At 34.8% G+C, this 15,040-nt stretch overlaps 1 protein-coding gene across 4 annotated transcripts in view; it reads left to right on the forward strand.

The window, feature by feature from the left end:
- The window catches only part of RASSF9 (Ras association domain family member 9), a 38,464-nt gene extending 23,658 nt beyond the window's left edge, over nt 1–14,806 (forward strand). For all 4 annotated transcript variants that reach the window (XM_040558272.1, XM_040558245.1, XM_040558256.1 and 1 more), the window contains exon 2: nt 4,018–14,806. In XM_040558272.1, coding sequence (XP_040414206.1) covers nt 4,034–5,293 — 1,260 coding nt within the window. In that variant the 5' untranslated portion in view covers nt 4,018–4,033 and the 3' untranslated portion in view covers nt 5,294–14,806. The remainder of the gene's footprint in view (nt 1–4,017) is intronic.
- The last annotated feature ends 234 nt before the right edge of the window (nt 14,807–15,040 follow it).

Raw genomic sequence — 15,040 nt, forward strand, 5'->3', positions numbered from 1 at the left:
TGATTCAAGAATTACAGAATGTTTTTTCTTCTCTTCTTTTCTCCAAAAGGTGACAATATAATTAGATGTATATTATATATACTTATACATTCACACACACATATATATGTAAAAGTATATATATGTATGTAGAAGCTACTTGAGTTCTTTGTGTACCTTCATGTGTATGCATTTTCCATTCCTGCAGCACTACTACGAGTTGTGGACTTTAGCATGTTAAATAGACCAGCAGAGAAAAATCCTTCCCAAGAAAACTCAATGTAAAGTCTGAGTAGACAAGTGCAATGTAACTGAAAAAAATAGTCAGTGGGAAGTCCATGTAAAAACACGTATAACATAAGTACTTATCAGTACACAAATGCAATGGAGTATCTAAGGAATTATGTTTTTTTTCTGAAGGTTTACTAATATCTAAAAGAGAAAGTAAGCTTCTGCATAACTCAAATGAGCTCTTGCGCACTGAAAATACTGAGTAGGAGATGATACTTCAGTCAGGCAAAAACAAGAATGAGAAAAACAGGACGAATTTCCATGTCCAAACACATTACATAAGTCTCTCAGAAGAGTGCTCAAAGACTGAGATGACACACATTCTCTAAAATGTATGTATTGATTATGAAAAGCAATGGGAAATTGTTCTGAACTGTTCTGAACTTACTGCCTCAAAGTCCCAGCCTAGTATTTCTTACATTTTTACATCTATTTCATTTTTATTTTTTTCTGACAGCACTTTTATAAGTTGAAATTCAATGACTGCTAGTATACTTTTACTTCTACATCTATTGTTTATGTATAAATGGTGAGCATTTTTTGAGACACTTACTTTTGATAATTCATTTTCCATTATTTTATTCTTAATGTATAATGTAACTGTAGTTTCTTTTTTCTTTATATCTATAGTGTAAAACAAATACTGAGCTATTTGACAGTCACCGCTGACTTAAATTGCAATTGTCTATTTATGTTTCATTTAACTACTAATCTCTCAACAGACAAAAATATTTCTATAGCATCCTGTATACCGTGAACCTGAAAGAATTTACAGATATTGACTTTTTATCATTTGACATACCTAACAGTAATGCTATTTAATCTGATATTATAACTCAAATAGTTGTTTCTTTATGCATTTTGCCATTTTCTATGTTTGTGACATATTCTTATTTTCGTAGTCTAGGAAAAATCTATTAATCTTCTGAACACCAGTTTTAAAAACTAATTGTGGTAAAATGCTGGCCTGTAAGAAGGAGCTATTGAAGTGGGAAAATGATGTCATCACTCAGAGTAATCTAGCAAAACACAAATTTTATGGAAGGATGTTCCAAGGCCTGGAGCAATTGGACAGAGCTCTGCTGTGTGGTAGTAATAAAAAAGTCACTTTTGTATGTTTTATTTGTATTTATTTGCAGTCTCCAGTCTTTTGAGGATTCTTGCCTTGTGGTCAGAGTGGCACCTAGAACTGAGTCAACCATGGTTCAATTTTTTGGATTACAGTTTTTCTCCCGTGTTGTGTAATAAACAAGAAAAAGAAAAAAGTTGGATTGCTTTAATAATCATAGGGTATAACCCTAATTAACCCAAGTAAAACTCCTAAGTCTCAAAAAAAATAGAAATCTCTTGTGAATATTTAATCATAGGTAGAAAAAAAATGTGGTATTGAGCCCTTAGAATACTGTCAAAATTGTCATTATCATTTTCAGGCTTTCCCCATCAGACTGGGTTAAATCCCATTCATTAAAATGAATTGGAATTGATATCAGAAAATCTAAAGATATGCATTTTTGCTCAGAGAATTTATTGTTTTATCATTTTAGGCAAGAATCCAAATCACCAGGTCTGGGCAAGCGAAAATTATGCATGTGGAGGCTAGAAGATAAGAGTATCCTGGACATCACACTCTCCTCTCCTTTCAGCTACATCTCTTACATTGGCAGTGGCCTTGTGTCATTGAACAGCCTACGGCAGTCCAAACATAAAAGTTAGCTATAAAGTAAAATTTCTGCATTTTGTCATCTGAATCACACTCTAGGCTCTGCTGATTATATTGATTAGACAACTACAACAATTATAATGGGATCTTAGATATTTTAATTTTGATGTCTGTATCTGTAATGTGGTACCAATTGGTAAGGTCAGATTAATACCACATTCACTGGAATTCATAAATAGAATGTATCTTAAAGCATTCATTTCTTTTTCATTCAAATTTCTTTTTCATTCAATTCATTCATTTCTTGCATTCATATAAGTTATATTTTGAAAAATTTCTGTATTTCTGTATTGCTTGAAAATGCAGATGTGGCAGAAGAACTGCAGATCTATCTTACCATCAAGCTCTATTATATTTTCTCATTTTCAGCAGTATTTCAAAGTCCACTTATGCTCAGTATTTATTTGGAAGCATGATTCTTCCCTACAGAAGCCTGCGTGATATTAAGAGCTCCTAAATTGTGCAATGTTTGTGTGATGAGAACAGATATGCAGATCTGAAAGTTACTCTGCTGTAGATCTGTATGTTACTCTAGGACAGTCTGGAAATTTAATGCAGATTGCCACACTTTGATACTTATTGGTAGTTAACACTTGTTAAGTGTACAAAAAATAAATATGATGAAATACATTTTTGTGGGAGATGCACATTTACCTGGGCTAGTATTAATATTAGAGAAGAAGCTGAAATAGGCGTATTTTTCTGTTACTGATTCCAAAAGTATTTCTTCATGTAATTTAAAAAAGTATATTGTGTTGTACAGGAAAATAGGAGTTTTTCAATGTTGTAGGCATATCAGGATTATAGCTGTTATTCATACGGTCTCTGCCATTTTGACCTGGTTTGGGTTGGGATAGAGTTTTTTTGTTTGTTTGTTTGTTTTTTCATAGGGGTATGTGCTGAGTTTGGGTTTTAGGATGAGAATAACGCTGATAACACACTGATGTTTTAGTTGTTGCCAAGCAGTGCTTACAATAAGTCAAGTTCTTTTCAGTTTCTTGTGCTGGCCTGCCAGTGAGGAGGCTGTGGTCGCACAAGGAACTGGGAGAGAACACAGCCAGGACATCTGACTCAAACTGGCCAAAGAGAGACGTCCCGTACCATATGGTGTCCTGCTGAACTATAAAACTGGGATGGTTGGCCAGGTATGGGACAGCTGCTCAGAGAGGGGCTGGGGATTGGCCAGCAGTTTGTGAGCATAAAATGGAGCGTGGCCAGCAGGTCAAGGGAGGTGATCCTCCCCCTTTACTCTGCCCTGGTCAGGCCTCACCTGGAGTACTGTGTCCAGTTCTGGGCTTCCCAGTACAAAAAAAGACAGGGATCTTCTGGAAAGAGTCCAACGGAGGGCCACAAAGCTGATACAGGGCCTGGAACATCTTCCTTATGAGGAAAGACTGAGAGACCTGGGTCTGTTCAGCCTTGAGAAGAGAAGACAGAGGGGATCTTATCAATGTTTACAAATATCTTAAGTGTGGGAGACAGTGGGATTTGGCCAACCTCTTTTCAGTAGTTTGTTGGGTTAGGACAAGGGACAATGGTCAAAAAATGGAGCACAGGAAGTTCCACATCAACATGTGAAAGAACTTCTTCACGGTGAGGGTGATAGAGCACTGGAACAGGCTGCCCAGGGAGGTTGTAGAGTCTCTTTCTCTGGAGATATTCAAGGCCCGTCTGGACGCCTACTTGGGCAACCTGCTCTAGGGAACCTGCTTTGGCAGGGGCGTTGGACACAATGATCTTTCGAGGTCCCTTCCAACCCCTGTGATTCTGTGATTCTGAGAGCAATTGCATTGTGCTTTATTTGTTTATATATATATATATAAAATTATTATTTTTTCTTCCTTTGCTGTCCTATTAAACTGTCTTTACCTCAGCCCATTAATTTTATCCAATATTTTTAGATATTTTCCATGGAGGGAGTGGAGGGAGTGAATGGCGGTGTGGTGCTTAGCTGCCTGCTGGGTTAAACCATAACAAAATTAAATTCTATTTAAATATGGTCTCCTTTTTTTTTTTTTTTTTTTTAGATCTCCCAGCAAGGAGATGGCTTCAAATGAAAGAGAGATTGTGGTGTGGGTTTGCCAGGAAGAGAAGATTGTATGTGGCCTGACAAAACGCACAACTTGTGCAGAAGTGATTCAAGCACTACTTGAGGAACATCAAGCAACATTTGGAGAGAAAAAGGTCCTCTTTGGAAAACCTAGTGATTATTGTATTGTAGAAAAATGGAGAGGCTCTGAGCGAGTCCTTCCTCCATTGACAAAGATTCTGAGACTTTGGAAGGCCTGGGGGGAAGAGCAGCCCAATTTGCACTTTGTGTTGGTAAAGTCTGATGCTTTCCTCTCATTTCCATTGTGGAAAACAGCTGAAGCTAAGGTAGTACAAAATGTAGAAAAGCAGTGGGAACTCAGCCCAGCCAATTACATGAAGATGTTGCCAATAGACAAGCAAAAGAAAATTGTCAGGAAGACTTTCCGGAAACTGGCCAAACTTAAACAGGACAGCGTTCAGCAAGACAGAGATAATATGGAGACACTGATTCATCTGATCATATCTCAAGATCATACCATTCATCAGCAAGTCCTTAGAATGAAGGAACTAGATATGGAAATTGAAAAATGTGAAGCACAATTCCATTTAGACCGTGTAGCCAATGATGGAGAAAATTATGTGCAGGACTCCTATTTAATGATCAATCCAAGTGAGGCTGAGCAGCAAGGGAGTAGGCCAGATGATCAAAAAGAGATGCACGAATATTTCAGCAAAAGTGAGGGAATTTTACAGGTCGAAGAGAGACTGAAACATCACAAACAATTAATAGAGAAGCTGTGTGCTGAAATTGAAAAAGAAGTATATGGTATATGTTCAGAAAAAAAAGGAGATGATATTCGCACAGAAGGAGCTTCTAATGCTCAAGTAGAAAACTCAAATTTGGAAAGTGTAAAGTATGAGCTGGAAAAAAGTATGAAAGATGGTCTGAGAATCAATTCATACCTGAGCTGCATTCAGAAAGAGCTTACCTACAGGGACTCATTGCTTCAAAAGAAGGAAAAAGAGTATGAACTTCTTACAGAAGAATTTAATTTACTACATATTAAAGACAACATCGAAACTAGGCTTCCATTGAATGAAGAGCCACCCAAGGGCAGTGGCAACTCCAGTAACAGCATTGCAGTTCCTGACTTTGTTCACAGAGTGACTAATCTGGACATAAATGATACAGACTCTGACACTGGAATCAGCTCTACACACAGTCAGGACTCTGAAATAACTTCTGGGGACATGGTACTGTTATCAACATAGTTGAAAACAGTCATGCATTTTTGAAAAGTTATATTTTGAGGGATACATAGAAGAATAGGTAGACTTTATTGTCTTGAGAGTTCAGCCTCTTAAGATGTTACAACTGTGGCACCGCTCTAGCAAAGTAAACAGCGTCTATGTGCTTAAAAGTATATTTGTGGTTAAATGCACAGGCAGTCTCATGGGTTCACTGCTAACAGGTGCAAAGTTGTTGGCTTTGCTAAATCAGGACATACTGTTTAGACCTTGTAATATTGATACTCAGTGAAACAGCAGCATTCTGACTAGCTTGAACCAAACGCCTGGAGTTTTGATATCCCACAACCTTTGATTTCACATCTACATCTCCCTAACTATTAAGGAATGTGAATTAGAGATTAGACCCAACTAAATGGAGAGATTGATTTTCTACTCTGTTACATAAGCTTTATTCAGCTGGAATTTCCCTGGCATATAATATAATCAAGCATGTAGTCTGTTAAAAATTAGTTTTTATGATGCTGTAAGACAAAAAAATGCAATTGTATTTATGCTATATATTTAAACTTAGTGCTGAGTTAACAGGATGGTAGGTTCAAAACCACCTATGTCCCAATTTAAAAATGACCTTACACACATAGGTAGTTAATTTCCATTGTCTTTCAGCACGTCTAACTGCTACTAAGATCTTTAAAACTCCTGCTCCTCTGCTGTTACCCTGCAGTTGCCATGGTGATGCTATATGGGCATATAGTTTTGCCAGCGGGCATGTCAGAACTGCCTACCTCCTGTTTCTGTGAGCTGATCAAATCCCAAGCTCACACCTAGCCCCAGGGGCATTTTCAGGAAGGCTTTCTTCTGCTTATCTCACCAGTAAGATCCAATGTCTTGGGCCTCCTCAAATCATGACTACCAAATCAAACATAAACCGAGAGACAGACAGGGGCCAGACATTTTTGGCTCTGGCTACTGGTTCCCAAGAGCCAGGTAGTTACTCTTCTCAAACAGCAGATAGGTTGTCCAATCCTGTCCAGTACTGATTTGGAGCAGCAATACGGCCCTTATGTTATCTCCTTGGTGAGAACTTTAGGATACAACTAAAACTGTTCCAATTTAAATATTGGGCCATGAGGGAGGGAGAGGAGAGTGTCAAATTATTTCACTTAGGAAGTAGTCATTAAGATCACTTGTAAATTCAGAATTGAAGTATATGTCTCCCCAGTTACCGAACAAGATTTCTAACTCTGAGCTAGAGACTTTGCTAACAGAGAGAACATGAATAATTTCTGGGTTGCACACTGAGGGTTGCCATGTTTCTATTTTGCAGATCAATCTGTTTAAGGCTCTTGAAAACATAATGTAAATCTAATTAAATGAATTGAATGGAGAAAGAGTTACAGCATTTCTAAATGAAGTTTAGCTCCAACAAAGTTCAAACAGATACTGGAATTAAAAGCCTTCAAAGTAAATGAAAGGACAATACCTAGATGGAATAAATATACTTTCAAGAGCACTGTTTTCCTTTCCTATATTTTTCTTCTCTTAAATGTCTGTCAACCATCTGTATTCTAAAATGACGGAAGTGCTAGGACTGCTGATTAACACATATTGGATACAGGAAAAAAAAAAGTCTTTAAAAGTCAGTTTTCATGTTTCTTTTTTAAAAAAAAGATTTTTGAATCCTGGATATTATAGAGTTTTTATTCCAGGAATATGTGCTAGTTACCTTAATATATTTTGTGTTGTGTTTTTATCATACAATGTTATTTGAATACTTCAGTAATAATATGTCATACGTAGACTCATCAGCTCCTGATGGAAATATATCAAATATCTCTGTAATAATTTATTAACGCAAGTCAGCATCTTTTGAAATCTGTGGTATTGCTCTGACAGGTAGAAAGTGCAGAGCTCTGAACGTTGAGAGTAGGCTAATGTATTCTCTGAGTTCTTGTGAATGTAGGTAATAGTTATTTCTACTGAGTCTTTTTTTTTTTTTTTTTTTTTTTTTTTTAATAAATACTTAGGGGATAAAAATTCAAGCAGAATAATATTCATACCTATGCAGGCCAGTACAAGACCTGTGTGGGAAATAATTTCCACTCACACTCTATCAGAGTTAGTTTACGCATAGGAACTTGTACTGGTTTTTGGATGTGATCTTTATCCACAATATGTGCTTGATTGTACATCCCCTGCGACATGTAGATCTTAAGAGTATTATTGTGTTTTAAAAGAAAATAGGAAAAATAGGTTGAGAGAGTATTTCTTAATAAAATAAAATAACACAATTCACAATGTTTTGAAGCTTATAATTTGATATTTCATAAAAACTTATTTCTTTCTGAATTTAAATGAATGTACAGGATAATGAAATACTGTATGCACTCTTTGCTATTTATCTGCTTATACGCTTTTCATGCACTCGTTTAACCTGTTTTTAGGTTGTTAATAGTAGAATTTATCATCCTTTATGCTCCTTACTTAACCATTTTTACTTTGCCTTAACTGTCTACATTTTTTTTTTTAATTATTCCCAGAAGGAAATGCAAACCCAAATATTTTGTCTCATTTTCTGACATTCTTTTAAGCCAATTCTCTTTCCGTCTTAACATTTGAGGTTTATTTTATAAAAAAATTCCACGGAGTATGTTATACTTATGGACAAAGTTCAAAAAAAGTCTTACATAAGAGGAAATAAAAATTCTACCCAGGGAGAGAAAACAGGAAACATCAAAGTGTAATGAAAGGAAATTCAGTACTTTACACTCATCTGTACAATGGGGTTTTGAAAGAAAAATAAATATTTATTTCAGAGTGAGAGGAATAAAAAAGTGAGTAGGGTCAGACTCAGCCTGATTGTTTTGGGGTGGGATAGGTTAGTTTCTGATATGAATCTAGGCAGATATCTTCAGTGACTGTCATCTGAGCTAACAATACTGAAATGAAACAGTACTGACACTTGGCTAATACAAAGTGCACTGGCTCCTACATACCTAAATAGTAACACATATATATTTGTAACCAATATAACTATGAAAATTTCCGTGGAACAAAGTATATACCCCAATCTCGTGTTTCTGCACAACTTACTATATACTTTTACAAATTTGATGAAAGCAAATGAGTCAATTTAATTACCTACTTAAGTTCCTTGATGATGACTCTTTCATTTACAAGGCAAATATAAAATACAATTATCATTTTATTATACATAAATTTACAGTATTTAATATCCACTTATATGCTTAAAAATTACAGTGTTATTTTATTTTTTCCCCTGGAAAACTGAGCAATCCCCAAGAAATTCTATTACTTCAGACTAATAGATAATATCTTTATCTTCAGATTGTACATTCAGGGATTCTTCTACCGGCTGCCTTATGTTCCATATATACATACAGATTGCTGACAAAGGATATTCTATTATATGATACTGACAGATTGAAGCTCTCATGTCTGTGAATTTCAACTTGCAGCTTTAGGCTGCTAAGATTAATAGGCTTTTCATTTCTCTACATGCCCAGAATCATCATTTGTTAGTTTTTGCATATTTCCAACTGTGCAAAGACATAAACAGACGTAACAAATCATTATTACAAAATCATATCATTTCTACTTCTGATTGCCTAATTGTGTTCATTGCTTTGGAGAGACAAAAATCTAGATTTATGAACCTAATTCAGCAATGTACTGATGTATTTAGCTTTAAGCAAATAGTAACTTGAATTATTTTGTGTGATGCATGTTGTAATTTCTTTAGTAAGTGAGCATTCCTTGCTAACTTTTTAATATTCTCAACTGTTCATTCTGTTTAAATATACATATATTTTTTTTCCATTTTCATCTCATTAAACTTTTTTTTTTTAATAAAATATCTTTTCTAATGATAAATATGTTCATTAATAGTGCAAGTGGTACATGCACATAAGAACACAAGTCTCTAATCCAAAGGACTTTTTTCTAAACCTACCTTAGACCATCTTTTCTGGTCTTGCAAGTTAAGTAAGCTTGCAGTTGCATGCTCAGCGTGATTATATGCATGATATTTTCTTTTCCTAGAGCTGTGGTGTTTATCCTTCTGGGTATTTTACTACAGTATTTCAAAAGCATCTAAATTATTTGACATTTTATAAAATCTGAAATGTGTTCAAATGAATGTAGTTTATTTTTTAAGATTCTATTTTGTTTGTGATACAACATTTCGTAAAATGTAATAATCTCATTCCAAAGTTATTTTGTTGTCATTTTTAAAATTTTTTTATTTTAACAAGAAACCCAGAGTATGTTACACTATAACAAAGTCTTATAGTCCATTCTCAAACAGAACTTTCCATGACTGAAATGATTGTCTTACAAAGAATGGTTTGCTGGGATAGAAAATACACACAGAAGTAGTTTCTTTCTAATACTTAACAGAGTATAATATTTCATTTATATGCCCTACATCAAACAGAGATTTTCAGAGAGATGCTTGCAGACTGAATTTCTGGAATCAAATTCACGGCTGCCTTTCATGTCCAATAGATCAGGTCCAACTGGAATCCAGTCACTCTTTTTTTTTTTTTTTTTTTTTTCATGAGAGCTCTTTGTAATGTTTTACTAGCCTTCAGGTTTCATCTAGGAAACATTTCTAAGTAGTTAGGTTTCAGCAGTATTTTGCTTTTTCTGAATTATGAATTAAGTGCTTACATTTTATGATACATTTGTTTATCAGAAAAAAAAATAAATCTCAAACTTCAAATCTGATTAGTATTCATACTAGTTTTCTATCTTATTCGACTGGAATTTGAAGTTTTTCATATCAGTGATTCATTCATAAACCAAATTATCATTCCATTTTCAAAACCATTTACTGTAAGAATGACGGAAACTCTTGACTGTGCTAGCTTTGTCAGCTGAATCCCCGGTAAAGGTGGGAAATGTAGTCTTTCTACATGTAATGCAGGTTTTGGCTTATGCAATAACTGTATGCATATTTTGCTTGACTAGCCTGTTGGTTTAATTCATGTAAATATTTGAAAACTTAATTTGTGATCTTCAGTCCATTCATTGGCAAGCATTTTTCAGGAAATAATATTTTTTTGGGGGGGGAGAGGGAGATTACTTTGTTAAGAATAACTCTTGTTAGGATCCAGTTAAGAAAGAATAAAGGCAAAAAGCCCAGTTGGTACAAAAGGTTTGCTGGCAGCCAGAAGCTCCATTTGATCCTATGAAGGTTGGAGGGAGCTTATAATATTAACTGAAGAAAGTCAAGCAGTGACTTCAATTATTTTCTATGATTTTTTTTTTTTTTCATTCCACAATGCATACAAGTAGAAGAGTACATAAGGGCATCTGAGCACTTTACCAGTGCAGTCCTGAGAATAATATGTCAGTAACTCTTACAGATTATAGGGAAAAGGAGTTATTTGCATGAGAAAGTAGTTAGGCATAATATTAGACAGGGACCTTTTGATTTAGAGAGCTTTTGTCACTCATGACCTACAAGTAGTACATACTCCTTTTGTATTAGACTCTAGTGACAAAATATATATATATGTATATATATATGTATATGCAGCGTTCACTGTAATTTAAATTCTTTTGCAGGTTGTCACAGACTATGTGAACATAAAGCTTGTTTTGCCGTTTTCCCCATTTCTGATTCCACTCATCTTCATACTTTACCTAAATATCAGTCTTATCTTTTTTGCAGCTCTGTGCAATTTCCATTATGTTCATATCTGTACTTTTTTTTTTTTTTTTGAGTTATTCAGTTGGTTAGATCAGATTTTTTTAGAATTTTTCCAACATAAAATATCGTGCTTTTATTTTATGTTCATTCTTATTTTGCATCAGATCTGCTTTATTTCTGACTTCTGAGTGCATGTATTTGTTTTAAACTGCAGATTAAGTAGCTACACTGCAGTTACTTCATATTTTATTTTGCTCAAATAGTCATAAAACAGGTATATAGACTTTCTTGGAGAGGAGGTTAAATCCTAGTTCACCAAGTCTTTTAGTATAATAGTTTGCATACAGTAAATTGCCCTTACCTTCACTCTGCTTTATGTATAAAAAAGTTTAAGTGGATCAGAAGGTGCTTTTATGTAACATAAGTCTTAATTGAAGTATTTCTTAAATTATTTATAGTTGCACCGAATTCTGCCAACAAAATTATGAACTGGTGCTATTTCTTTTCTGGTCTTTTCATGTCAAAAAGAGCCAGCTCAATCATAAACCCAGGGCTGTACTGCACAGTCACACATTTCTAGAACAGTAGATTAGCAATACATGGATTTGCTAATGTTCACTAAACTGTTCAATATGTGTAAAGGTGAGAGCTTGAAATAGTCATGAAGCTGTTACTGATGATGACCCCAAGAAGCAGAACTTTCCTTGTAACATTGACCATTTTGAGGGCTGCATATTTTTGCCATCTGGATTATTATTTTACTATGCAAACAATTTTGTTCTGTAAATTCGAACACTCCCTTTCATTGGGAGGACTTTGTATTAACAAGCAGCTATTCAGTTGTTTTTCATTTCTTAACAAAAGTCCGGTGATATAAATAAATTTTAGCTCAAGTGTTTTGAAGAAAAATTGTACAATTCTTTTCTATAAAGATTAACCACTTTTATATCATTGCTGTTTTCAGCATTCTTTTCCAAGACATATTTCGTGTATTTGGTTTCAATGTCTAAAATTACAGGCCAAGAGTGTTCGTAGTTAAGTCAATATTTGAGCTAGGCAACATAGGCATTTAGGGAAAGGCCAAGTCCTGTGCTTGTGTAACTGTTTCATTGCTGTAAAATTCCATGAGCTTCAGGGAAGAGAGATTGCTTATATATGACTATGGAGGGGAAGCAAAGCCATTTCACAGCTTCTGCTGTAAGATGAGTGTTCTTCAACAATACCTTGGTGAGGATGGCAAGAGAATGTGTTATGAAATGTAATCTTCTGATAATCTAACTTCTTGAGTTTTGTGGTTACATGGGACTCTCTACTTTCAGGAGTGAGGAAGGGAATAAATTTATTGATTTTGCAGAACTGCCTGAAAAAAGACACCCCCCCCCCCTTTTTTTTTTTTTTTCAAACATGAAAAGCTAGTTCAGAACCAATAACTTTTTATGATCTTTAAGCTAATGTCATGGTGAAGAGGTCTTGTTAAAGTCTTTTAGTTATTGGGTTGGTAATGCTGTAGTTTTAAATCATGGATTGGCCTCAAAAAACTCTTCACATCTGAATTTACTGAATGACAACAGAACTGCAGAGTAGTATGCAAGAAATGTGTCCATCAAGTAAGTAGATTAATACCCTTATATTCCTTATTTTCTGCATAAAAGTAAAACATTTTGTTCTGATTCCCAGCTAATTTTCCATTTTTTTAACAGTCTACATTACTTCCTTTTTTTTAGTGATAGTGTAGTTTTTTATAGTTTTGTTTCATTTTGTTCTGTTTTGGTTTTAGGCTATGACACTCCCCAAGTAGCATTTTGACTCTCAATCAGCGCAAACAGCTATAGACACAGATTCAGTTTATTAATGCAGCTACTACAGTACTGAGACAGATTTTTTATCAATACTTTTAGAAATGGATTTATGAAAAATGCATGATTTTATGAATTACAGAAAAGATTGTCACTGAGAATGGAAAACCACCAACTAATAAAGAGTATAGGGAAACTTCATCTGTAGGATTTTATTTTTATTTTATTTTATTATTTTGTGGGAGAGGTTGCTATTTTATTTTTTTACACACCAAAGTATTGAAATGTACTGAAAATGGGCTTGTTATGACTCACGCATTTGTATGTGTCTTTCTCCCATTTCAAGTTTCCTTGCTACAGCACTAATATTTCTGGCATTTAATGTGCTGAGACTCTCCTACTCCATGATCCCATGTGCCTAATGCTGTCAAGGCAGACTTAGATATGACCAGTTGCATCTGGTAGTTGAGGTCCCAGTGTGAGTTTTGCAGAGGTGGGTAGTTTATGCTTGGCAGATGCTTAGCTCACAAGGCAGATAATCATGAATCTCAGAATGAACTGTGCTGTCATAATTTTTCTCCTAACACATACTCTTATATGAGTAGGAAACAACATCAACACACAATTGGCTGTTACATCACAGACATATTAGATAATTTCTGCCTTATTTTTTTCTGTGTCCTGGGACAGTTTTTGAGAGGTCTGAGAAATGGATGAATTTAAGTGTGGTTTACCATGAAATTGGATAAAAGTAAAGTAAGAGTTGAAGTGGAGCCAACCATTGAAAACAAAACAAAACAACAACAACAACAAAACACACAAATTTATAAAAGCCAGCAGAGCAAAGGCGTACACACAGATATAACGTAGAATATTTTGTCCCTTGTTGTGGGTGTGACAAAATCTTAGGCCATAGTCATCCATATCATATGACAACCCCAGATTTGTTTCTGGTTGAAAATAAAAATTAGAAACACCTGTTATGCAGTGATAGTAATCATCCATTGCCAAGGAGAAGGAAACTCATCATCTCCAGGACTCCTTAAATTGAGACAGGATGTTTTTATGCTCTAGTAAAGTACAAATTATTGAGCTTGACAGCATTCACTTACATAGGAGGGGAAAATGATATGTTCCACTACAAGAATTATTGGCGGTTTTTTATGACCTGTGTTAGGCAAAGACCAAACCAGATTATCATTATGTCTTAAAATAGGCCCTTAAAATTTACAGCTTCTCAGAAAAAAATATATATACAAATTAAATATATATATATATATCAAAAAATGATGAAGAGAAAGAGGAGGCCTGAAACAATGGCCTAAAATATTTTCCTTGTAATAAAAGTACCACTGTTTCCAGAACTGGCAAATCTACTTGTTCTGGAATTTTTATGTCCCTGGACTTTGTATATATTTCAGCCTAACTGAAAACTTCTTACACACACACACAGGAAACTGAAAAAGAGCCACCCCCACCACACCTGAAAACAAACAAACAAACAAAACTACATCAAAACAAAACAAAAAACAACCCACAAGCTGGGAGTTCTTTACTGCTTTCCCATCTGGCAGTTAAAAGAAGTATTGCCTACACTCCTACACAATGTACATCTCTGATGTCAAGACATGCAGAGATTCAACTGTCAGCACAATGACAAACAGTCAAAGAAACAGTCTCTTACAAGTGAGAAACTAGGTTTATAATGACTGAGTCATTCAAAGTTGTGAAACTTCTGTCAGAGCCAGGAAATAAACAAAATTAGGTTTTGGATCTATCTAGATAGCAATGTTACAGCTTTCCTTCCTATCTAGATTCTCCCATCCTGGAACACTTTACCTTTGTAAGAGAAGCAGGAAGGTTCTGAGGAGCTAGTCTAAATCTGCACACAGTAAATCATTCCTACTTCCTCTTGCTGAAATTGTAATACTACCACAGGGCTAAAAGGGTCAAAATGCTGTGTGTGTGACATCTGACAAACGGTGAGAAGAAGATGGGGAAAATGGATGAATGCAAAGGGAAGATAAATAACCATATTAAACAAAACAAAACAAAACAAAAAAAGACGGAGTAAGTTTCAACTTTTTTCTTTACCAGTGCAAAAGAATTGAAATACCATAGCACAAAGGTATTACTTCTGTCTTTAGTGTTTAGCTAAATGCCACATCCCTTTTAAGGATGCATTATAAATTTCCAAACTGCTTCAAATTTAATTGTTAATTTTCTATCCACTATTTCTCTAAAGGTTTGGGACGGTTTTGCTTCATGTGGCAATATGAAGTAAAAGTCTAAAAA

The sequence above is a fragment of the Cygnus olor genome, chromosome 1, assembly GCF_009769625.2.
Source record: "Cygnus olor isolate bCygOlo1 chromosome 1, bCygOlo1.pri.v2, whole genome shotgun sequence".
NCBI lineage: Eukaryota > Metazoa > Chordata > Aves > Anseriformes > Anatidae > Cygnus > Cygnus olor.